General features: G+C 42.5%; 3 protein-coding genes across 9 annotated transcripts in view; 2 read left to right on the top strand and 1 right to left on the bottom strand.

Moving 5' to 3' along the window:
* syt7b (synaptotagmin VIIb) overlaps positions 1–7,823 on the top strand; it is a 62,358-nt gene extending 54,535 nt beyond the window's left edge. For all 3 annotated transcript variants that reach the window (XM_060070588.1, XM_060070587.1, XM_060070589.1), the window contains 5 exons: positions 1,955–2,222; positions 2,381–2,550; positions 2,941–3,055; positions 3,287–3,486; positions 4,595–7,823. In XM_060070588.1, coding sequence (XP_059926571.1) covers positions 1,955–2,222; positions 2,381–2,550; positions 2,941–3,055; positions 3,287–3,486; positions 4,595–4,699 — 858 coding nt within the window. In that variant the 3' untranslated portion in view covers positions 4,700–7,823. The remainder of the gene's footprint in view (positions 1–1,954; positions 2,223–2,380; positions 2,551–2,940; positions 3,056–3,286; positions 3,487–4,594) is intronic.
* A 1,959-nt stretch (positions 7,824–9,782) lies between these two features.
* Positions 9,783–12,492, bottom strand: sdhaf2 (succinate dehydrogenase complex assembly factor 2). Its single transcript, XM_060070600.1, has 4 exons — positions 12,244–12,492; positions 11,458–11,678; positions 10,781–10,890; positions 9,783–10,232 (listed from the first exon to the last, which is right to left on the bottom strand). Exons 1-4 carry the CDS (start codon positions 12,268–12,270, stop codon positions 10,111–10,113), a joined length of 480 nt encoding a protein of 159 aa, XP_059926583.1. The 5' UTR covers positions 12,271–12,492; the 3' UTR covers positions 9,783–10,110.
* Positions 12,493–13,293: 801 nt separating this feature from the next.
* Positions 13,294–17,777, top strand: LOC132471508 (cleavage and polyadenylation specificity factor subunit 7-like). 5 transcript variants are annotated; one of them, XM_060070595.1, is made up of 10 exons: positions 13,294–13,689; positions 13,932–13,999; positions 14,230–14,442; positions 14,571–14,674; positions 14,905–15,050; positions 15,172–15,481; positions 15,592–15,695; positions 15,828–15,972; positions 16,064–16,518; positions 17,463–17,777. In XM_060070595.1, exons 2-9 carry the CDS (start codon positions 13,982–13,984, stop codon positions 16,512–16,514), a joined length of 1,491 nt encoding a protein of 496 aa, XP_059926578.1. In that variant the 5' UTR covers positions 13,294–13,689; positions 13,932–13,981; the 3' UTR covers positions 16,515–16,518; positions 17,463–17,777. The 5 variants fall into 5 exon arrangements, with proteins under 5 accessions (XP_059926578.1, XP_059926577.1, XP_059926575.1 ...); XM_060070594.1 differs by having other exon boundaries at positions 13,294–13,676; positions 13,910–13,999; positions 16,064–17,777; XM_060070592.1 differs by having other exon boundaries at positions 13,910–13,999; positions 16,064–17,777.
* Positions 17,778–19,267: the final 1,490 nt, after the last annotated feature.

The raw sequence follows: 19,267 nt of genomic DNA, 5'->3' as shown, positions 1-19,267 counted from the left end.
AATAAAAAAACGGGTCTCTGTTGGCCTAGTGATTATCAAACACTCCAACAGACACTTTCCAGTCCCGGTGGATTCTGATACCGCTGAGCGCTCTCTGTACCTCGGGCTCGGCGTCAGGCGGAACAGATGCTCTAAGGGGTAGATAGATAGACATACAGTACTTGGATAGAGCTAGTGATTGCATTCCAGCATGGTATTTTGAGAACGCCCTACTCCCACTTGGTTCCTCGTCACCCACGTGACTTTGGGCGTCCGTGGCATCGACTGATGAATGCCTAGAGTTCTGTGGGGCCATATCGTAGCTAATTGGAACATAATTACCGTGGAATAGCACAGAAGTGGGTGTGTGTGTGTTAGTGTGTGTGTGTGTGTGTGTGTGTGTGTGTTTGTGTGTGTGTGTGTGTGTGTGTGTGTGTGTGTGTGTGTGTGTGTGTGTGTGTGTGTGTGTGTGTGTGTGTGTGTGTGTGTGTGTGTGTGTGTGTGTGTGTGTGTGTGTGTGTGTGTCTGTGTGTGGTGGGGAGTATCTGGATGCTGAAGTATTCCTTATTCAGCAGAGTTGGATAATGATCAGTGATGGAACATTCAGTGGTGTGTGTTGGTTGTTACGGGGCAAGGCTGGGGCGGGGACTGTCTCAGTGTAATTACGTGGCTCTCTCTGTGAAATGTCGGTGGTCTTCAGATGCTTAATGACGATATTCACTCCTGGAGGCTCTGCCAAAGTGGCCCATGGTTGTTTCAACCCTCTTATTAAAATGCCCATCCTACACTGGCTTTGGAGCCACACGCGTTGGTCTATGGAAAGGCAATTGGCTGGCAAGAGGCAACCTGTTTGAACTTTGCATTGGATCGGTTTGAAGAAGTGATCCCGGGGATAAGTCATTGAGCAAATAAAAAAAAAGATATTGGGCTTGCGACCTCTTTGATTAGGTCCTGCATAATGTAGTTTGGGATAGGTCCGTTTCCACTGTGATCAGGAGTGACAGCCCTTCATGCACGGACGCCTCGTCTTCAAGTATTGTGTTAGAATAAGATATTTCTGACTCTTTGTCTTCGAGCATAGTGGCATGTCAAAGTGATTGTGGAAGTTGTGATACTGCCTGTGGCTGCATAGGGCTTGAATGGAACAGACCAATGTCTAAAATTGTTAAAGAGTCATTGGAGCCATCTGCTTTCCGAGAAGAGAGGCATCCCATTGTGACTACACGAAGAGAGACCAGCAGCACCAGGGCGTTGGGAGTAAAACACATAATGGGAGATTACATTTCAGGCACCGCACAGCTGTTTTGGTTTGCAGCAAAACACTGTTATTTTGGCAGCTATTCCTCACGCTTTTTTCTGTTAAGCCACTGGAAGGTGGCCTGGGGGTCTCTTCACCAGACCAGAATCTAGCTCTCATCTCCCCACATCTCTGCACACCTTCCTCTCTTATCTCTCGGCAAGCCCCGGCTATGTGTCATAACATTTTGCTCTGTGCCCGTCAAACACAGTTTGGGTGTTTGAAGTGCAGAGGAGGTCACTAAATCGGTCCTCGAACCCTAAAAAGCTTGTTTTCACAGTTCTCCAACCCGTGCCCTGTGTCTAGTCCCCCAGAGGTTATTCATCTGTGCAGGAACACGCCGTTACCAGGGATGTCTTCAACCTGGTGATGATACGCTGTTACCGCCAATTCAAAATCTGCTCTGAAATAATCTTTCTACCAGAAACAATGGGAGAAAATAAACTAATATTTTCCACACAGGCAAAATTGTTCGGGTGATTCGGTTAAATGTCAGGAAAATAAATGATTAACAATGTGTCCTTTCAATCATTTCAATGAAAGCAAAAACGAAACCGTTTGGCAAACCACTGCAATTTAAAATAAATCCAATAAGGCTCTCTATATTCGGCCTGGTGTGGCTAAAAATAACCCACTGCATTGACCTTGTGCATCCCTGCATTCTGTTTCCTATTGCAGCTGTCCCCCGGTTCCGAAGAGGACGACCACGAGGGTCCAGTCTGCGAGAAGCTGGGTCGGGTCCAGTTCAGCGTAGGCTACAGCTTCACGGACTCCACCCTCACCGTGAAGATCCTCAAAGGCCAGGACCTTCCCGCCAAGGACTTCTCCGGCACGTCCGACCCCTTCGTCAAGCTCTACCTTCTGCCGGACAAGAAGCACAAGCTGGAGACCAAGGTCAAGAGGAAGAACCTCAACCCCCACTGGAACGAGACCTTCCTGTTTGAAGGTCTGGCTGGGCTGCACCATGAGCCCCCTTCTTGTTGGGAATGCAAAGGGACACATGGGGAAAACGCTTGAACGCGTTCTCATGCACACGTACCACACGTGGCTCTTGGTGGATTGGATTCGTTTGACCTTTGTTTCTCCATTGGCTTCTGTTTTCAGGGTTCCCCTATGATAAGGTGATCCAGAGGACGCTATATCTCCAGGTGCTGGACTATGACCGCTTCAGCAGGAACGATCCCATCGGAGAGGTGTCCGTTCCCCTGAACAAGCTGGACCTGGCCAACATGCAGACCTTCTGGAAGGAGCTGAACCCATGCAGCGATGGCAGTGTGAGTATATAAGCAGAGGGGGCTAGAGTAGTGTGTGTGTGTGTGTGTGTGTGTTCAGTGTTTGTCTGGAAGTGGAGAACAGTGGGTGAGGAGGGGGCGGGGAGGGGTAGAAGAACAGGAGAAAGAGGCAGAGAAAGGGAGAAAAGATGTGGGACAGAGTGTGACTGCTGACGTCACTCCTGGGTGCCGTGGCTTTGCCCCAGGGTGATGCGAAGACTCGCTGGAGGGGGCAGATGAGGAAGCAAAGGGAAGTGTGGGCTGGATGACAGGTAGACTGTGAGAACACAGCCAGGTGGAGATCCAGCAGATGCTTTTGGTTATTGGTGGGAAACAAAACGGTTGCAGATGACGGTTGTTTGACGGTGGGGTGTGCCCTGTGTTATAATGCAGGGGAGCAGAGGAGATCTACTGGTGTCTCTATGCTACAACCCCACCGCCAACATCATCACTGTGAGCATCATCAAAGCCCGTAACCTGAAAGCTATGGACATTGGAGGCACATCTGGTAAAATGACACTCCTTTTTGATGCTCCCTTATTCTTGTCCATCCACATAACCGGTCCTGCTTCATTGTCTTGAACTCCGTCAGTAGCAGAGAGCACAACTCCATTTATTCAATCTTGTAATTCTGGGCATTTCACTGCACAATGATTTTGAAAGATATGTCCCTCGGAAGTGGAGGGGACGATGATAAAACCGGAAACGGGCGGAAACCCTGCCGTCTTCTCGTTGTCAGACCCGTACGTGAAGCTGTGGTTGATGCACAAGGACAAGCGCGTGGAGAAGAAGAAGACAGTGGTGATGAAGCGTTGCCTGAACCCTGTCTTCAACGAGTCCTTCCCCTTCGACATCCCCGCCCACGTGCTGAGGGAGACCACCATCATCATCACCGTCATGGACAAGGACAAGCTGAGTCGCAATGATGTCATTGGCAAGGTACTGCCTTCTCCTTCCTTTCCTCCCTACCTCATTTTTTTCTTCTTCTTTTCCCTTCTGATCTCTTGACTCCTGAGCCACTGTGCTGACGCCGGTCTATACTGCCCCCTGCTGGAGCGATGTCAAACTCAGCAAGACGTGCAATGGAAATTGAGGCAAATTCCCGCTGCCTCAAATTAATTTTTTTTATAAATTATATTGCAGAGCGCCCCTTGTAATAAATAAAGCTCATCCCATGGGATTATACTTATGGATAGGTATAAAGTATATTTTATTCAGGATGTATTTTATTACATCCTGAATCAAATACACATTTCCCCCTCATATAAATTTGAATGCGCCCAGTCCCTGCTACTTTTGCAGTAACACAACTACAGTATCGGTGTACATTATACTATAAAATAGGTTTTGTACTAGTTAAAATTATATTTGGGGTCCTGTGTTGGACTTATGGACTTATAGGATATTGCAAGTCAAAACATTTATTTCTCCATGAATCGTTCTTTAGTTTATAAATGCTCATTAGCATTTCAGGCTCAGATTGATTTGGCTCATATTAGCTCTCCAATTGAGCTACACCCATCTGCTCTGGACAAGTCCACACCAAGTTCAGTTCAAATACAAAATCAAGATAAGAAATGAATATTCAGTGTTTTTAAGCTGGAAGCAACGATATATTGCACAATGTGGTAATTCTATGAGAAAAGCTTAACCCTCTTTCAGACGCGACCATCAATATACACCACTGCCCAGTCAGAGCTCCACACATCCACACCTTGGCGTAGGCGTACCATCTCGTCATCGATGTCCATCCATCGTGCTTGAAATAGCATCGGAAAGGCACTTTGACGTCACAAAAGGGGCTGGGGTTCGGAGCAGAGTAGAACGTTCATAAACTGGAAATCGCAAAAAAAAATCGCAGAAAATCGCAAACACCTAAGATTTTACACCTGTTTCCCTAAATTACGGCTTTATTTAAGTCACAGTATCAAACGGAATAGACGGCTATGTTGAAAGTCATACATGAAATTGTACAAAGTACGTTTCAAACAAAAGTAAACAGACTTTGAGAACCCGTTAACGGTTTTGACCTTCTTCCTCCTGTCAGATTTATCTGTCGTGGAAGAGCGGCCCAGCGGAGGTGAAACACTGGAAGGACATGATGGGTCGTCCTCGCGCCGCCGTGGCCCAGTGGCATGCTCTCAAGGCCTGAGAGGAGGCCGCACCTGCCAAGCCCCCGGCCCCCTCCCCCCTCCACACCTCCACACCTCCACACCTCTCCACACCCGCCACAACCCCCCCCCCCCCCTCTGCTCAGAACCTAATCCTCTGCACATATCTCCCCCCCTCCAACCCGCTGTCCTGCTGTGAGGGCCATCTGTGTCCCGCTCTACCTGTCCTCAGTCATCGCAGCCACTTATCGCTCCAGCTCCTCTTTGTTCTGGTCCTAGTCCCAAACTAGTCCCCCAGCCTAACCCCTAAGCTTCTGGGAGCTTGTCTTTGATTCCCCCCCTCTTGTCTTTATATCCTTATGGTTCCCCCCCCCCCGGTAGCCCCGGGGGTATGTTCGCTCTCTCTGAGCTCCGCCAGGGACTCTTTGATCTCTCAACACCGCTGAGATCCGGCTGATGTTCCCGCCGTCAGCAGGGAGGTAGCGGGCTCATGTTACAAACATCACGATGTGCGGGGACCGATATTGACCCCTTGCCGCCTGCCCGCGGAACACGTTTTAACCCCCTCCTCGAGCTCTACCGTGTGCATTCCTGAAGTCCATGACTTACTTTTCTCCGGCAATCAAACTGCCCTGATCTGTATCTGATCAACCCCCCACCCCCCCACCCCCCGTCTCTGAAATGTAACCTGCTTTATCGAGGAAGGCTGAACGCGTGCTGAGAGGCAGTGCAGACGTGTTGGGGACACTGCCATGACACCCACATGAGTTGTTGAGTTTCCTTTTTGTGTGACTCTCTTTTCCTTGACCCACTGTAATTATTCTCCCTTGGCTGGAACCTCCCGATGTCTGTGCGTGCTGTGGGTGATGTGTTGTAACCTATTTTCCTATTTTCTGGAAAGAATAACCCCAAATGAGAGGGAAAAAAGATAGTGATAAATGTCGTCTTATAGTTTCCTTTTGAAAAGAATAAAAAAAATCAACATGTTCTTCCAGAGACAGAAAATAAGCAAAAAGCCAGCTTCCAAAATGTGTGTGTGTGTGTGTGTGTGTGTGTGTGTGTGTGTGTGTGTGTGTGTGTGTGTGTGTGTGTGTGTGTGTGTGTGTGTGTGTGTGTGTGTATGCAAGTGTGTGTGTGTGTGTGTGTGTGTGTGTGTGTGTGCGTGTGTGTGCGTATGCAAGTGTGTGTGTGTGTGTGTGTGCGTGTGTGTGTGTGTGTGTGTGTGTGTGTGTGTGTGTGTGTGTGTGTGTGTGTGTGTGTGTGTGTGTGTGTGTGTAAAAGTTTTGGGAGCTAACATTGCTAAAGCACTTCTGTTACACCTCATAATACAGGTAATGGGAATACATTTATCGTATACATCTTGAAACTCGAGAGAAGAAAGAACTTGAACAGGGTTATTCATGTTGAAGTGATTCACTTTGTTGTCCGTGCTGTGCTCAATAAGGCATACATGAGGTTAGGGTAAGGGTAGGATTAGTGTTGTATGGAAAAAACGTTACGGGATCTGCTTGCATTGTACGAAGTGTCTACTATCAGATCCATGCACCGATATTTTTATTATTATAACTAACTAGTATGTGAATGACTGGGTGGTAATTGGTCAATAACAATACCTGACATGGCTATGTTGGGTCTGATTTGCATTTCAATCTCAACAAAACCTGTTTGAGACCTCTATCAAGTCACAAACATTATTGCTGATTGGCTCTTGGTCAACGTACATTACAAGAGTAATACGCTCCAAAAAACTGAAATGTATGCCATTCCACTATTTGTATAGTAGTGTGTGTGTGTGTGTGTGTGTGTGTGTGTGTGTGTGTGTGTGTGTGTGTGTGTGTGTGTGTGTGTGTGTGTGTGTGTGGGGGGGGGGGGTTGTGTGTGTGTGTGTCTGCGAGTATGTGTATGTGTGAGTAAATAGTTGTGAATGTCCGTTTGTGTGCCTGTCTGTAATAAGTGTTAAGTCTTTGTGTAAATCTGCACTGATATCAGTTTTTGCCAGTTTTATACAGAACAATATTGTTTATTGTTTTGATTCTGTATGAAATGATACAGGTGTACAAATAGATATGTTGATAATGTTCTTCTGCTTTCTTTTTCCTTTGTCACTGAATCAATGTTGACCGCAGTGGAGCGGGAACACACCTGTCTAAATAGCAGTGTTGACTTCCTGTTTCCTGGCTTCAGAGAGATGTTTTCTTTTCGGGAGAGGGATAAAATGAAGTGTAAAGCTGTAAAGACAGAGTGCCACAAGGAGCTTTACAAACAAACTCATGAATCGTAATTCTATTCTATATTTCATGTTCTTTTGACCTTCAGCATGGCCGGAATTTGTATGCTAATTTGTTTATTTTTGTGTTCGTTTTGCTCTCAAGTTCCCTGACACCATGATAGTGAAAGTAGACTTGGCTTAGCATCTTAGCTGATGCAAGCTTCTCAACCCCCCCCCCCCCCCCCCCCCCCCCCCATACTTTTTTGGCACAAAGTGTTCTGAGTGCCTTATGACCTGTTGGCAGCCATATGCTCCCTCTCCCTGACTCTGTCACGAGGACGAGGTGAGACAGAAGGTGATCATTACCTACTTTTGCAGCATTGTTATCATGAGCTGTGACTCAGGTCCCGACCCAAGCACCAGAGTATCCCATAATAACCACGGGCACAGCGTCAAGTCTTCTCTGCCCTGCTGGTCCCGTGCTCAAACGTGTGGCTTCCCTCTGTGTGCCCAGCAGATATTGTTACATTCCAAACCTGCCATGTAAGATTCTGGTAGTATATGCCACTTTAACAAAGTCAAAACAACAGGGTTTATTGCTTTACCTGCCTTTGAAAAACCTGCAGATCGTCATAGATCGTCACACAGGCATTCAAATTCAGACATGGCATCTAGGGCATTCTCTGTATAGGGAGCTGCTTAAAACACAGGAAGGTTAACCAGAGAGTGATGCATCCTAATTCCAATAGTAAAAAAATGGGGAAGTGTACTGTATGTAAAGTATTAACTGGGGAAGTGTATCTGTGTGTCCTTGGTATCTCTCAGTCCCCTCTCTCTCTTTTCTTTTTGTAGTCACATCAGTGGGGCGCACAATGTTATATATCAACCATTTATTTTTGGAAACATGTACAGTGTATATAGATATATAAATGTGTATATAAAAACGAAGACACTCCTGTGACCGTTCTTTTTTCCACAAGTATTCATCGTACTTTCTTCTTACTTTTTTTTCAAACTCAACTCAAAAAGTGTGACACAAAAGCAGCCACACAGTGCTGGTAAAAATGTTTTTGGAGGACGTTTTGTTCATGGTGTCTTCGAGAATCTTTTGAGCCTCAGCTCAAAATTGCACTTGGCACAGTTGGGTGGCTGCTGGCTTCTTGTCAGTCTGCATCTGAACATTGAATAGTAATAATAAGGACTAACTGCATTTGCAAACGAACACATCATTATCCCATCATTATTGGAGATACTGCCGGTGATTCCCGTATTGGCCCTCCTTCCTCTTGGGAATCTGGTCTCTGAGGCTCTAATGAGAGCCAAGATGTCTAAAGTTAATTCATCTTTAGTTGATGCTGGTTTCCAGCAGTATGGAAATTGCTCACATACATGGCCCTCCCACACTTTCCTGCTACAACACACACACACACACACACACACACACACACACACACACACACACACACACACACACACACACACACACACACACACACACACACACACACACACAAAGGATCACTGGATAAAAATATGTCTGTGTGTATGTGCCGTTGGGATTGCTTTATGTGACACATCCAACAGAATGCAACCCAATCACCCTTGGCGTCAGAAGTCTCTTTAACTCTGCGTCTAACTTCCATGGGCCTCTGATCTCCACTGCACCAGGGATACACGAGAGGCTGACAGAGACACACATCAAAGGAGTAAAGGATGACATGGATATTCCTGGGGAATATCTGCAGACGACAACAGTGAGCTGTCACGATCAAGAGACACAGCAGGGGAGAAGATTGGAGGAGTAGGGATGTAGATGAACACGTGCAAAAGCAACAGCAACACAAGGGGAACGAGTGCACTGATTCTGCTACCACTGAGGTAAACAATGCATGTGAAATGTAGACCTCCTGACGTTGGGTTCTTTATTCCAGAAAAGCATGGAGATTAACTATTGTGCCCTGCGTTGTTGCCCAGGATTAATCCTATATTATTACTATATATCATTATTATATTATTACTTCATGATGTTCCTAACTGTGTATCGGACAGATGGCACGGGAGAAATAGGCACTCAGAGGGGAACCCTCCTGACGTCACTTCAGTCTATTCTGGTCCAAGCGGAGCAAATTCAGGTAAAAAGCTGACCTAGCCCTTCTCAGTGTGATATTATTACGCAGGGCCATGCGCATATGACCATCTCGGTCTTCAACGGCAAAGCGGCATCCCTCTGTGCCTCGTATCTCCGTGTCATGGCGAATATGCTCTTTGCGTTAGGATTCCATGCACATCCACTGGCCAGAGGGGGCTCGATCGCTATCACTCTGCTTCTGTCCAACTGTCATGGGAAAACAACCCGGCAAGGCGCAACTGCTAAAAAGGAAAGTGAGGCTTGTATCAGTGTTCATGCAATGGGTGATTACCAAATTGATTTGAATGATACCACACCGCTGTTGCTATAAATCATTTACCCTGCTCCATAAAAGTCATCTCAGGGGAACAAATATATATTTGACAACATTAGAGCATATCATGTATTGAACAATATACCCCTTGAGATGAGCCGATCTTGTTTTTACAAGCGGCTCCGTACATATTATTTTCTAGGTTAATAATATCGACATGATTAGGCCTACGTTTTATTTCCTTCTTGACAAGCCTATAATAACATCCACGTAGTGAATAATGTGAATTACGTGATAAGCGTTCCATCTGCTGTTGGAAGATTAGCGATCAGCAGGTGGGAAGCTAATAGCATGTGGGATGCAGACTGCGGTGCGACCAGCAGTAGCACTATGCTTCCACCTCATGCTCAGGAGCCGGCACTGCACCCAGTCCCCCTTAGGCAACACACGATACATTACCCAATGACATGACACCTTCACAGAATACGTGAGACAATAACTATGGCAACCAAGTCCAATCAACATAGTTTAATAACTGCACACAAGAAAGGCCATAGAACTTAGGTATCGAACAAACCGTAATTGTAGAAGTGTAACCCTCCAATCTTTGTACACACAAAGCATCTTTATTCAATACCAGCATGTCTAACCTATACATTATCTTATTAAAAACAAAGGCTTACACAATGACATTATTCAACCAAACTGTATTTTTACGGAAAGCAGTCGATACAGGCATAATGGCTGTGGTTCTCAAAGCCGGAGACGGAGCAGCTTGAATTATTCTGACGGAGCAGAGTCTCTGTTGCAGTGTCCAGAAGGCACTAACGCTTGATAGGCTCTACTTGTCCAGATACTCCAGGTTCGGGGCATCCAACCGCTGTTCCTGGTCCCGATTCTTTGTGTATTCCTTCAACATATCCATGATTTCTCCTTCGTAGGGTTCAGGTGTTGGCAGGGCCTCTACCAGTAACAAAACACAAGTGTACTTTTTAGATGGGAGAACAGTCAAAAGTTACTATTACCAAAACCGGTTGTATATTTTTTTTTTTGAGGCGGCAGGGGGTGTTGGTGTAGAGATTTATATCAGAATTAATCCATTTCACTACTACTACACACACGTTTCACCTATAATAAAGTGCTTTAGGTTTTCCCTTAATACACCATTTCATTCATTTCATGTGGGGCTTTAAGCTGATAGGGCAGTTTTATTAAATTAAATTAATTACATTAGTTGTCTGCATGTTTTGTAACTGAATCATTGTGTATCAATTTGTATTATTAAAAATAGGACTTCATATAATAACCATTCTTCGTTTTTGAATGTGATATAGCCTAATGTTTTCTTTGATTAAAGAATGGTGTCCCTCCCCTCTGACTGACAATGAAAGTAAGTTACCAGCCACTGTAACCTAAAAGTAGGAACGTTTATATAAAAAGCAATTGCCACTCTCTTGCAACCCTAATTGGTTTTCCATTCAGCAATGTAGCACTTCTCCTATAACACGTACCTGTAGCCCAATAGTAGATATCCCAGTCGTTAGTAGGCTCATTGATCAGCCTGTCATACTGCCGAAGCTGTGTTTCACTCATTGTGTCAAGGTAGCGCTTTGCAAAATGGCTACAAAAGAAGATTCCATTTAGAAAACAATGCATACTTTTACAAGGAACTTCATTGCACATAGGCCTACAGGGGGGTTTTCAGTAGAGAGGGTACTGTGTTCGCTCCCAAATATCCAGTCTACCAATCCGTTTGCAGTGGTAGGCACTAGGCAGTGGAAGTGTTCCCCACCCCTACCTGCTCATAAAAGGGCCCCTATTTGACCACCAAGTGTGAGAGTGATTAGCCATTACAAGCCATTTTCAAAATATGCACTGCCCTCGGAAATCACAAGTGGGAGTGTCAGCCCAGATGTATGATGGATAGATCAGTCTACCAGCCTACCAGCTGGATTGCATCAACTGGTAGGCTTATCTATCCATCATGCATCTCGGTGGATAATCCCATTTTTGATGTCACTATGTCTAACGGCCAGGCAGATTTTGAAATGGCTTGTAATGGCTATTTCCACTCAGACCTGGTGGTAAAATAGGGGCACTTTAATGTTATGCGTGTCATAAAATCATCATGTAAAAACTACATATATATACACAATTATAATATTATCATTCTATTAGTGACACACACCTGAGCAATATGCAGTTCTCCAACATTCCCCTCTTGCGGCTCTCGTAGAGGAGACGGCGCCTCTTGATGTTGATGGACTCCCCCGTCTTCTCTTCCCAGGGGGGTAGAGGGATATCAATGAGGTCACCCTTCGTGTCCTCGGGCGCCTCTCCTCGATAACCACGGGCCGACATCAGCCCCGTTACAGCGGGTCTCCATGACAGGCATACCCTGTTCACCAGCTGAAATGTACAACATAGAGATAAATACAATTCTCAATACAAGAATAAGAGCAAAAGTGTTATCATTCAAACATTTACAAAGGCATAGCGTTATTTTTTCTTGAGGCTTGATTAATGAATAACGATTGTACTCAAATAAGCGTATGCGATTCTTTCAGATATAATTTAACTGTAAATATTAAAAGCCACTATGACACTATCGTGTTATGTTTAACGGATATGCAATATGCGGTGATTGTAGCGTTGTTCACCCGTAGTGTATTTTCTCAATATGACATAACCCATATAAACTATGCAAGAATGTCGCCCTCTTGTGTGTGATGGGCAATACTCGACCCCTAGTTAAAACGATAGTATTTAAAACAAAATATCTGATGCTAGACTATTACAAACTAACTACACTTTAATGACATGGATGGTGGATGATGTTTTAAACGCAATGAAAAGTTATATTGTTGAAATTCAGATGCCTAGCTAACGTTAGCTGCACACTGAGCAGTTTTGTCTTTGGTACAACACAAACAACCCCACCCGGTAAATACTCCTGAAAAAACTAATTACTCACGGTCTTTACTGCAACAGAAGATAACATTTTAAACTTCGTTCTTATTTTCCGCTAACTGGCAAAGAACGTCTCAAATGAAGTCTGAGAGTAAGATCACATAACATACACAATGTCAAGCAGTGAATATTACACAAGTGGATGTTACGACGTCACGACGAAACGTAAAGTGGTACCTATACCGACGCCATATTGGTAAGGTAATAGCTAACCATGTGGTAACTGTGGTAACGATACCACTGGTGGACCGCGAGGGTATTTTAATAATAATAATAATAATAATACATTTAATTTAGAGGCGCCTTTCAAGACACCCAAGGTCACCTTACAGAGCATATAGTCATCATTCAAAACTATGTAAAACAGACTAGGAATAAAAGGAAAACAGAGGTTAAACATGACGAATAATAATAATTAATAACACTCAAAGACGCCTAAAGTGAAGTGGGGACCTCACTAACCACCACCAATTTTGACTTCTGAAATAGCAAAACGACATATATATATATATATATATATATATATATATATATATATATATATAAATAAATACACGTGTAATAAATATTGTTCAGTCTAATCAAATAAATCGTTGCATACTTTAGTCATTCAAAAATAGTGTCACCTTGTGCTTTCAATCATATGTTTCCATTTATGTTTTGTATTCGTTTGTGTTAATTTGTGTGCTACATCAACACATTCGGAGCATTACCGACGTTTCTGACTTTTGCTGCCCACTGTTGCCTACTGGTCATGGCCTTCTTACAGTAATACTTGTGTATTAATGGGAAGCTGGCACTCTTTGCTCAGCAGCCTCCTGTGCATTTATCTGCTTTTTTCCATAGTAAAAAAGTATATGTGTGTGGTGGTCGAAGAAAGGCCCTAACTATATATATATATATATATATATATATATATATATATATATATATATATATATATATATATATATATATATATATATATATATATTTATTTATTTAAAAATTGTCAATGGGCTTTCTACTGACTCTGTTTTCCGGCGCGTTCGTGACGTTAGAGGTTAAACACAACAGGAAGACACTCGTCTATTTTAGAGCGATTTCCCGCGTTTTAATAAAACGCATATACGCGATAAATTAGTCGTAAAAATGAAATACGTATCAATTGACTGAGTTATGGCATTTATGATTTTGGTTTCGATTAGATAGGTTTTGTAAGTTATTTACCCTGCATAGTTTTGATTTGATTTTAAGGAGTAAGATATGCAGACAAACGGAACCATAATGTATGGGAAGTGTGTTTCAGTCCGGCGCAATTTGATAAATGCACTGTTTTAGGAGCCATCGGTAAACAGGCAAATTCGCGTTATGTCTTGTATGCTGTGTTTTTCGTCTCTTAATGTTCATAGGTCGCAAAACACGTGCGTAATACTATATCCTGGATGTTAATTAGATGTAGGTTCTGAATGTGAGTTTGCATTGTTGTAATATTCCGTAATCGACTTTCCATCCCTCTGGTCGATTAGCATGTTATAGTCGAGTTTTAGACGAGGCATTATATTGTTGTAATACTGACTCAACAAATATTGTTATCAAATATAATTCTACAAATTGCATATTCGAACAAAGTTAAAAAGGAACGCATACAAATAACTGGCTGCAGGCTTATATTACATTGATGAATTTAGGCCTACACGATGGCTTCCGCAGAACCTGCGAACGATACATCTCAGAACGAGCTCCTAAATCTCTACGATGACATGAACGAACATTTCGAGGTTAGTTTACAGACGACATGTTGACATTGTGGCAAAGAGTAATCCATAGTATGAGTATGTATTGTATAAAATAGATTGATTCTTTTGAATACATAGTGTGTGAATAACATGGTAATATGTTTTACATACTGTACTATAATGAAATGCATGTAAACGCATCCGACCCTAGATTCCCGTTCTCCGATTTGAGCATCACCACTGGATAACTGTTGATACTTTCTTCATTCTAGGGGAACGACTTTGACAAAACAACAGAGGCAAGTGAACTTTATGACGCTGTTCTGACTGGTTTAGTCAATCAAGACAAGTCGGTGGTGCCTAATCAAATGCAAAAACGTCCAGCTATAAATACCCCACATGAAGTGGGGAGAAAACTACCATCAATAGACCGAGGAGAACAATCCACAAGTAAACATTCCTTGTATGTTGGAAATTTCTCCTGGGTGAGTGACATGAGAAGTTTTTTGTTGCATACACAATGATGCATACGGTTCAGGATTATGTTTGTAAGGTGGACACGTGCAAAACACAGTGCAAAGTCATGTTCATTCTTATATTCTGCTTCTTCCAGTGGATATCTGACAAAGATCTTATGCACATGGCACAATCTTTGGGAGTGATGGACATAATAGAGATAAAATTTGCAGAGAACAAAATCAACGGACAGTCAAGAGGGTAAGATTTGAGGTGCTTTCGCCATTTGTTAGAGAGATAGAATCCACCCTCTACGATTCGCGCCAAATCCCCCATGCAATTGCTTCAGATGCTCTGAGACTAACCAGTTCACACTGCTGTTATTTTCTACCCAATGTTCTAAAACCATGTAGTGTTGTTGCAAATCTTTGATCGATCTGGGTTTTTGAAGGTCTGAAGCACATACTTTATAGATTTTACTCTGTATACAGGTATGCCGAAGTGGTGGTGGCCTCGGAGGGATCATTGAGGACGTTACTGGACAAAGTACCACAATGTAAAATAAGTGGGGAGAATCTGAGCTGTCGCTCAGCAACATACCAAAACCTTGCCTTTTTTGAAACGCTGGCAAACAAGCGTAAGGATTTTACATCACATTACAAATATATAATAATTATATATAATGTAAAACTATAATATCATTTGTTTGTTATTCAATTCAGGATGTCTTTATAATTATTGTTCTGTGTCCTCTATAGGTATGCCGATGCGTGTTAAGGATCCCAAAGAATTGGACTCGCCACCGCCCAACTCTGTAAACCTCAACCCTCCCCCAATGCCATTGATTTATCCCCTTATACCCCCTCCAAACTACCCTCCTTCAAACCCATTCCTCAATCATCCACCACCTCAACCCATGCACATTCCTTTAAATATTCCCCAACCTATGGTCCCTCCTTTCCCCCCACCACCTTTTCATTATGGTCAGCCACCCCCAAGTCTTCATATAAATCCAGCCTTCTTGCCACCACACACCACACACAACAGTGGTGCTTACCAGCCCAAAAAGTAAGATAATTTTGTGGTGTACAAAAATAAATGTTCTAGTTTTGCAGCCATCCACAAACCCGCATGTTGTATATAAATGTGTAACTGGGCTGATTCTTACTTGATTTCAGGAACTCTACTCAAAAATCTGATGATGATTTTGAAGAGCTAATGAACAGAAACAGGACCATAACCAGTACAGCCATCAGCAAGGCTGTTTCAGATGCCACAACAGGTAAATGTATATCTCAAACGGTGAACTCAATACGGAACACATTGATATCACAAAGTAGACATGATCCGTTTACTTACAAACAGTTGTAAAAGGTATTAACTAATTTATACAAACTGTCTGCCCTTCTCACAGGCGACATGCACATGGCAACCGAGACTCTTTTGACTGCTATTGCAGTCATTAAACAATCCAGAGTATATGAAGATGATTGCTGCCAGGCCCTGGTCACATCACTCAAAGACTGTTTAGTATCCATCCGGGGCAACTATGACTCAAGGTTTGAACGCTACTAATGTTATTAAGTCTTAAAGCTTATTTCACCCAACCTTTAACCTGTAGTCAACATTCAATTGTATGATTCTCCTCAGGAGAGACCGGGAGAGGGATCGTGTCAAAGAGCGAGATCGTAACAGAGACCGTGAAAGAGAGGACTCTCATGGAAAGTCCCGCAGGTACAAAGAACGTTCCTGGAGTGGGGGGAGGGACCGGAATCATGAGCGGGACACACGTGAGCGAGACACTCGTGAGCGAGAAACACGTGAGCGAGACACGCGTGAGCGGAACACGCGTGAACGAGACACGCGTGATAGGAACACTCATGAGCGGGACACTCGTGAGCGGGACACTCGTGAGCGGGACCCTCGTGAGCGGGACCCCCGCGACCCTCGTGAGCGGGACCCTCGTGAGCGCGACCCCCGAGACCCTCGTGAGCGGGACCCCCGTGACCCCCGTGAGCGGGACCCTCGTGAGCGGGACACTCGTGAACGGGACACACGTGAACGAGACAGGCATAGGGATCCAAGGGACCGATACCGCTAGAGTGGTAAGCTTGCATTAGCTCTCTGGTGCAGCTTGCACTAACTGATAGTTTTTTAAAGCCCCTCAATGTATATGTATGTACAGCGATCCTGTAGTACTAGCGCAACCGACAGCCTAAGGATTAAGCTGTTATTCAATACTGAAATTGTATATTATTATTTTTATTGCAGTTGTTGTGGCCCAGATAATGTTTCTGCACGTGTATATCTCATGCATACTTAAAATTGATCACTAATTTCTCTTGTACATTCATGTTTTTCTGTGAGCTTCAGAATAGGCATTGTATGTGTATTTGATATTGTCACAGTGATTTATGACTCTTAGAGTTTAACATCAGTATCTAAAGATCTGACAATGAATAGATTGATACTTGAATAATTCTTAAGTTCATATTTTTCAAAAAGATTCATTGAGCCAAACATCTTGGCCACATAACAGTTGGTTTTTAATGTGTGTTTTGCGATCATACGTTTTTACCGTGTGAGCATTATTTTTTTATATATAAATCGCCGGGCATTCTCTGACCATGTAGAATACAGTAAGAAAATGACATTTAAAATGCATTGCATTGAAATTAGAAGATTTAATTGGGCCTTAACCTCTTAAACTCGAGGTTCCCGTGATCACTCTAGCAGCAAAAGGCAAACAACACTGCCCTTATTATGCAGAAATGGTCATATCAAATTAAACATGAGAAACCCTGCTACAAGCACATGTAAGTCAATTTTACACCCACCAAACAACTCAAACAGCTAGCATATTAATTAGACAAATTTGACAATTAAAAATAGGCTGGAGCTTAAAAGGTTAAAAGTACAACTTTAGAATGTAGTTATGGTCTGTTTTGAGAAATTTACAGTTGTCACATGTGGACACCTGTTACTTGTTGTCCCTCAACGTTTTAGTGATATTATTATTGAAAGCTATACCTTCCCCCTCACCCCCCAGAACTTTCCATCCCCGGACAAGACTTAGTTTCTGCATCAAGCCTAGGGGCTTCTGGAATTATCAAGCAGGGACTGATGGTGAGATCGACAAAATGAACTATTTTAAAACCAACACACTCAAAAGCCCTACATGCCTTTTGTTGTTTGCCTGTCTGTTCACTTTTCATTTTTGGTCATCTGTTTTTTGTAAAATGACCAATAGATTTTTAGGCTTTGGCTGAAATTCAGTTTCTTGTACTTACATGTAAATGATCAATTTCTTTAATATTTTGTATAAAATTTGGGCTTAATACATTGACCAGAAAATCTTCCTTAACCATGTGTGGTTCTATTCAATTTATTAGGCGTTCAGGTTATATTTGCTGAAAAATATGTCTGTTGGGCAACATGTCGTGCTATATTGCAAGGTCATAACTTTAACTGGCAATATGTCAGTCATTGTTTGCCTCATAGGGTTGAAATTGTGCGCACTTCATCTTTTCACAATGTTCCCTGAACTAACTGGAGCTTTGATGGCTGCCACCAGCTTTCAGAAATATTTGCAATGGTTGTTCATCATGACCAGAGAAATAGTCAAATGTATGATATATCAGCCATTGGGGGAGCTATATATCATAATTGCTACTAATGTGCCTTTAAGAAAAATGATAGGCTCAGTCCATCCAATCTTTGTTGAATTGCAAAAGAAAACCTTTTGAAAATCCTCAAGTTTCTTGCCACGTTGCATCAGGAGATTCCTGCATCAATCACAACTTCTTAACAATCATGCATCAGGTTCACTGTTCCTCTGCCCTTGAGGTCATGGCCTGGTTCAAATGTTTGTGAAGAGGAAATGCCTGAGGTTCAAATGTCAAGAATACTGACGTGAAAATAATGAATTATTAGGATGATTTGATGATGAAAAGCCATGTCACACTCTCAGACATACTGGGACACTTGTATTAGACAAGCTAGTTACTGACATGATTTCAATAATGTATGTAATGGCTGGTAAAATAAATCTAGGTGAAATAGATAAATACAGCAATGTATAATATCGGTAAATATTCTAAAACCTAATCTCTGCAAACATTGTGAAGTTTTTTTTAAGTTGAAACGTGATTTGCAGACGATGTCGGTTGAAAAGGGATAACATTTTTTGCGTCTTTTTCTGACCTTATTTAACCATGAGGTTGATTTTACAGTAATCTACAACATTACCTGTAGCAATCTCTTTTTTTTGCAGTTGTAAATTTACTTTTTTATTGTCTTCCTATATTCTTCCAGGACCAATCACACTTTCTCTCATACTAAATGCTAGGGGTTACTCAATGATAATTATTTTTTCGTATAATGCAAAATTGAACCACACAGTAAGAACCACAAATAACAAAAAATAACAAAGGAACAGTACAAACTAAAGTACAGAGCATTGTCCAAGGATTATTTTCATGGTCATTCAAAATAATATTGAGAAATACTAAAGGTTTGTGAATTTAGATTTATGTATTTCGATTAATAATATATTGGTGTTTGATCAATGGAGCTTTGAAATAAGGTAATATGGCAATTGGTATTTTACATCAGAAGTCATAATGGGTTATTTTGTTGGCGTTAAAGTGCCATTTTGAGAGGAGTCAAGAGAGTTGTAGTACTGTAAATAATAAATCAACGTAAATATACTGTAACCTAGGCTAACTTAGTTTTCATTAGTCTTGCATGAGAAACATTTTGGCCGTTTCAAACACAACAATGTCCTCTCATAAAGGCAAAATAAGATCACAATTAATTACTAATCAATTACCAAAATAACATTATTATAGCGCA

This window comes from Gadus macrocephalus, chromosome 14 (assembly GCF_031168955.1).
Source record: "Gadus macrocephalus chromosome 14, ASM3116895v1".
NCBI classification, from domain to species: Eukaryota; Metazoa; Chordata; class Actinopteri; order Gadiformes; family Gadidae; genus Gadus; species Gadus macrocephalus.
This window is presented reverse-complemented; position numbering and strand designations above follow the sequence as displayed.